The sequence below is a fragment of the Theropithecus gelada genome, chromosome 8, assembly GCF_003255815.1.
Source record: "Theropithecus gelada isolate Dixy chromosome 8, Tgel_1.0, whole genome shotgun sequence".
NCBI classification, from domain to species: domain Eukaryota; kingdom Metazoa; phylum Chordata; class Mammalia; order Primates; family Cercopithecidae; genus Theropithecus; species Theropithecus gelada.
The window spans coordinates 98,779,907-98,785,962 of NC_037676.1; the positions used below are offsets into that span (position 1 = coordinate 98,779,907).

Consider the following 6,056-nt stretch of genomic DNA (forward strand, 5'->3'; position numbering starts at 1 on the left):
ACTTCTTTGGGCTTCTTATGTATTCTGGTTATTAATCCCTTGTCAGATGAGTAGTTTGCAAATATTTTCTCCCATTCTATGGGTGGTCTATTCACTTTGTTGATGTTTCCTTTGCTGTGCAGAACCTTTTTAACTTGATGTGATCCCATTTGTCCATTTTGCTGTGGTGGCCTGTACTTGTGGGGTATTACTCAAGGAACCTTTGCTCAGTCCAATGTCCTGGAGAGTTTACCCAATGCTTTCTTGTAGTAGTTTCATAGTTTGAGGTCTGAGATTTAAATCTTTAGTCCATTTTGATTTGATTTTTACATATGGCATAAGATAGGGATCTAGTTTCATTCTTTTGCATATGGATATCCAGTTTTCCCAGCACCATTTATTGAAGAGACTGCTTTCCCCAATTTATATTCTTGGCATGTTTGTCAAAAATGAGTTCACTGTAGATATGTAGGTTTATTTCTGGGTTCTGTATTCTGTTACATTGGTCTGTGTGTCTGTCTTTACACCTGTACTATGTCATTTTGGTTACCATAACCATAGCTCTGTGGTATAATTTGAAGTCAGGTAATGTGATTCCTCCCATTTTATTTTTTTTTGCTCAGTGTATTAGTCTGTTCTCACACTGCTAATAAAGACATACCCGAGACTGGGTAATTTGAAAGGAAAGAGATTTAATTAACTCACAGGTCCACATGACTGGGAAGGCCTCACAATCATGGTGGAAGGCAAAGGAGGAGCAAAGTCACTTCTTACATGGCAGCAGGCAAGAGAGCCTGTGCAGGGGAACTCCCCTTTATACAACCATCAGATCTCGTGAGACTTATTCACCATCACGAGAACAGCATGGGAAGACCTGTCCCCATGATTCAATTACCTCCCACCAGGTCCCTCCCACAACATGTGGGAATTATGGGAGCTACCATTCAAGATGAGATTTGGGTGAAGACACAGCTTAACCATATCATTCAGGATAAATTTGGCTATTCTGGGTCCTCTGTGGTTCCGTATAAATTTTAGGATTGTTTTGCTACTTGTGTAAAGAATGTCATTGGTATTTTGATAGGGATTACATTGAATCTGTAGATTGCTTTTGGTAGTATGAATATTTTAACAATATTTATTCTTCCAATCCATGAACATGGAATATCTTTTCATTTGTGTGTGTGTGTGTGTCCTCTTCAACTCCTTGCATCAGTGTTTTATAGCTTTTATTGTAAAGACTTTTCACTTCTTTGGTTACATTTGTTCCTAGGTAGCTTATTTCATTGGTAGCTATTATTAATGGGATTAGTTTCTTCATTTCTTTTTCAGATTATTCACTGTTGGAATATAGAAGTGCTACTAACCTTTGTATGTTTATTTTGTACCCTGCAACTTTTCTGAATTTGTTTATCAGTTCAAATAGTTTTTTGATGGAGTTTTTGAGTTTTTCCAAATATGAGATTATATCATCTGCAAACAAGGATAATTTGACTTCTTCCTTTCCAATTTGGATGTCTTTCTTTTGTCTGATTGTTCTAGCTAGAACTTCCAGTACTATGTGGAATAACAGTGGTGACAGTGGGCATCCTTATCCTCTTCCAGATCTTAGGAGGAAAGGCTTTCAGTTTTTCCCTATTCAATATAATACTAACTGTTGGTCTGTCATACATGGCTCTTATTATGTTGAGGTATGTTCCTTCTATATGCAGTTTTTCAAGGGTTATTACCATGAAGGGATATTAAACTTTGCCATCTGCTTTTTCAGCATTACTTGAAATAATCATATGATTTTTTCCTTCATTCTGTTGATATGATGTATCACATGGATTGATTTGCATATGTTGAATTATCCTTGCATCCCTGAGATAAATCACACTTTATCTTGATGAATGATCTTTTTAGTGTGTTGTTAAGTTTGGTTTGCTAGTATTTATTTTGTGGATAATTTTTGCATTAATGTTCATCAGAGATAGTTTTGGTGTTTTTAGAAAACTAAAAAAAAAAAAATCATTTTTTTTGGATGCATCTTTGTCTGGTTTTGGTATCAGGGTAATACTGGCCTCATAGAATGAGTTTGGAAGTATTCCCTCCTCCTCTTTTTTTTTTTTTTAATAGCTTGGGTAGGATCGGTATTAGATCTTCTTTAAATGTTTCATGAAATTCAACAGTGAAGCCATGGGGTCTCAGGGTATTCTTTACTGGGAGACTTTTTATTATGACTTCAATCTCATTACTTGTTACTGATCTGTTCAGGTTTTAGATTTCTTCATGGTTCAATCTTGATAAGTTGTATGTATCTAGGAATTTGTCAATTTCTTCTAGGTTTTCTAATTTATTGGCATATAGTTGCTCAGAGTGGTCTCCAGTGATCCTTTGAATTTCTGTTATATCAGTTTCAGTGTCTCCTTTTTCCTCTCTGATTTTATTTATTCAGGTCTTCTTTCTTGGTTTACTAGCCTGGCTAAAGGTTTGTCAGTTTTGTTTCTCTCTCTCTCTGTCTCTCTCTCTCTTTTTAAGTTTTGTTTCATTGATCATTTGTATTGTTTTATTCATTTCTATGTCATTCATTTCTTTTTCTTTTTTTTTTTTTTTAACGAAGAAGTATTTTATTATTTTGCTGCAAAGCTGTTGCTTCACCGTATAAAAATAGCACCAGCAAATGCAGTGTATTGCAAAATCAAGATAGTGGTGTGTCATCTAACACTGTACAAGCAACAAAAACCTCTTCACTCCCAGTTATTTCCAATGGAAAGGTCATTAAGTATTTCATCCCAAATCCAGGCAAGTTACAATATTATATAAGGCTTAAGAATAACAACGTTATCTTTGAATTATGTAATTTTTAAAACTAGTTTTTACCATGGATAATATAATGAATTCTGAACACTAGAGCCTAGTCTAAAATCTATAATCATTACAAAGTTAAAGGACATTTTCCTTCATTAGCAGCGTTAACAGTAGTTTTTTTCTTCCCCATTGGTAATGCTATAAGTTGCTATTCTAAGTCTTCTATCCACCACTAATTTAAGACAATCTGCTGGGTTGCGGTATTTCATACTAGTTTATTTAGGGGTTCCATTTTCACTCCTCAATAGATTTGATGTATTTCTCATATGCTTCTTCACTCATAAGTTCATCTAGTTCTGAAGGGTTACTCAGTGTCATCTTGATCAGCCAACCATCTTCATAACAAGATTTGTTTACAAGTCCTGGATTTTCTGCAAGAGCTTCATTAATTTCAGTTACTTCTCCTGATAAAGGAGAATAGAGTTCACTAGCAGCTTTCACACTTTCCAAAGCACCAAACTCATCTTGTTTGTTCAATTTTGTCCCAACTTCAGGTAGACTACAGTAAACGACATCTCCCAATGCTTCCTGTGCAAAATTGCTGATTCCCACTGTTCCAATACCATTTTCTGTTGTTATCCATTCATGTTTCTCTGTGAATTTACGCACCGAGAGCAGAGCGGGTCGCGTGCGCAGTGTCCGAACGGCGCCCGCCCCCAACTGCCAGGGCCTCAGCGGGCAGGGCGCGGCGGGTGACTGGACCGCGCGCAGGGTGCAGAGCAGGTCCCGCACGCTCCGCACCACTCGCAGCGCCATGTTCGCAGGGACGGGGGTCGCAGCGCTATGCCTCGGCCACCCGCGCCGGGAGGCGGGGCGGGGAGGGGCTATGTCATTCATTTCTGCTCTGATTTTTATTACTTATTTTCTTCTGCAAATTTTAGGTTTGGTTTGCTCTTGCTTTTATAGTTTTTAAAGATGCATTGTTAGGTTGTTTATTTTAAGTTTTTCTACTTTTTTGATGTAGATGTTTATTGCTACAAACTTTCCTCTTACTACTGCTTTTGTTGTATCCTATAGGTTTTTGTATGTATTGTTTCCATCTTTTGTTTCAAGAAATTTTAAAATTTTCTTCTTAGTTTCTTCATTGACTCACTGGCCATTCAAGAGCATATTGTTTAATTTCCATGTGCTTGTATATTTCCCAATGTTTCTCTTGTTATTGATTTCTAATTTTATTACATTGTGGTCAGAGAAGATGCAATATAATTTCAATTTTTTTGAATTTTTATAAAGACTTGTTTTGTGGCCTAACATATGGTCTATCCTTGAGAATGATCCATGCAGTGAGGAGAGGAATGTGTATTCTGCAGCCATTGGTTGAAATGTTCTGTAAATATCTATTAGGTCCTTTTAGTTAGTAGTGCAGATTAAGTCTGATGTTTTGTTGTTTGTCTTCTGTCTGTATGATCTGTCCAATGCTGAAAGTAGGATGTAGAAGTTTCCAGCTATTATTGTATTGGGGCCTCTCTCTCTCTCTTTAGCTCTAATGATATTTGCTTTATATATCTTGGTGCTCCAATGTTGAGTGCTTATATATTTACAATTGTTATATCCTCTTGCTGATTTACAATTGTTATATCCTTTTGCTGAATTGACCCCTTTACAATTACATAATGACCTTCTTTGTCTCTTCTTATAGTTTCTATCTTAAAATCTATTTTGTCTGATGTAAGTATAGCTACTTCTGCTCTTTTTTGGTTCCCACTGGCATAGAATATCTTTTTCCATTTCTTTCTATTTGTGTCTTTATACATAAAGTGTGTTCCTTGTAGGCAACAGATCATGGGGTTTTGTTTCTTTGTTTGTTTGTTTTTGGAGACAGAGTCTCACTGTCTTGCCCAGGCTGGCATACAGTGGCACAATCTTGGCTCATTGCAACCTCTGCCTCTCAGGCTCAAATGATCCTCCCACCTCGGCCTCCTGAGTAGCTGGGACTATAGACGCACGCTACCATGACTGACTGATTTTTGAATTTTTCGTAGAGACAGGATTTTGCCATGTTGCCGAGGCTGGTCTTGAACTCCTGGGCTCAAGCAATCCACCTGCCTCAGCCTCTCAAAGTGCTGGGATTACAGGTGTGAGCCACTGCACCCAGCTCAGATCGTGTTTTTTAATTCATTCAGCTACTCTATACCTTTTGATTGGAGAGGTTAGTCCGTTTATATTCAATGTTATTATTTTGTTTCCTGGTTGTTTTGTGGTCTTCTCTTCCTTCCTTCTTTCCATCTGTCCATCCATCTGTCTTCCTTTTTGTGAAGATGATTTTTTTTCTGGCAGTATGTTTGAATTTTTTGCTTTTTATTTTTTGTGTATCTAATGTAGGCTTTTTAAATTTGAGGGTACCATGAAGCTTGCAAATAATATCTTATAACACATTATTTTAAACTAATGACAACTTAACATTGATTGCAAAAACAAACAAGCAAAGAGAAAACTAATACAAAATCTACATTTTAATTTCATCACCCCTACTTTTTAACTTTTTGTTGTTTCCATTTATATCTTACACTGTCTGTGTCTTGAAAAGTTGTTATAGCCATCATATTTGATAGGTTCATCTTTTAGTCTTTCTACTCAGGGCATGAGTAGTTTACACACCACAATTACATTGTTATAATATTTTGTGTTTATCTCTATACTTAGTATTATCAGTGAGTTTTGTACCTTCACCTGAAAACGCCTTCAGGTGTTTTCTTATTGCTCATGAACAAGAACATGAATCACAAATGAATTTTTGTGAACATGAATTTGCATGTCACCCTTGTGCAAGGGCCATGCTAATCTCTCTATCATTCCAATTTTAGTATATGTGCTGCTGAAGAGAGCACTGAGTCAGTTTTTACAATATTAAAGTGAGATTTGGAAGACCTGGGGATGCCCAGGTTGCTAATGCTTGTGTTGTACAAGATAAGAAATACTAAAGCCCAGTAAAAGAAAAAAAAGCATATTGGCTTGATGTTCTTTGATTATAGTGTGTGAGCATTTTTCAACCATCCTGATTTTAAAATACAAACTTCAGTATATTCATGGAAGCAAGGTACAGTTGTTGAGAGCCAGTGTTTCAGGGTTCAGATCCCAGGTTTACCCCATACTTTGTCTTCTGTGATTCAGTCTTCTCATCCATACAATGAAGGTAATAATAATGCTTGCATCATAACATTATGATATGGTTTGGCTCTGTGTCCCCACCTGAATCTCATCTTCAATTGTAATCCCCATGTTTCAAG

At 36.6% G+C, this 6,056-nt stretch overlaps 1 protein-coding gene and 1 non-coding gene across 2 annotated transcripts; both read right to left on the reverse strand.

The window, feature by feature from the left end:
- Window positions 1-3,017: 3,017 nt before the first annotated feature.
- On the reverse strand, window positions 3,018-3,633 carry LOC112630093 (glycine cleavage system H protein, mitochondrial). The gene has a single exon (XM_025394224.1). The coding sequence runs from the start codon at window positions 3,583-3,585 to the stop codon at window positions 3,064-3,066; it is 522 nt and encodes a 173-aa protein (XP_025250009.1). The 5' UTR covers window positions 3,586-3,633; the 3' UTR covers window positions 3,018-3,063.
- Window positions 3,634-5,553: 1,920 nt separating this feature from the next.
- LOC112630823 lies at window positions 5,554-5,657 on the reverse strand. Its single transcript, XR_003120960.1, has one exon. It is a non-coding gene; the product is annotated as a U6 spliceosomal RNA (small nuclear RNA).
- Window positions 5,658-6,056: the final 399 nt, after the last annotated feature.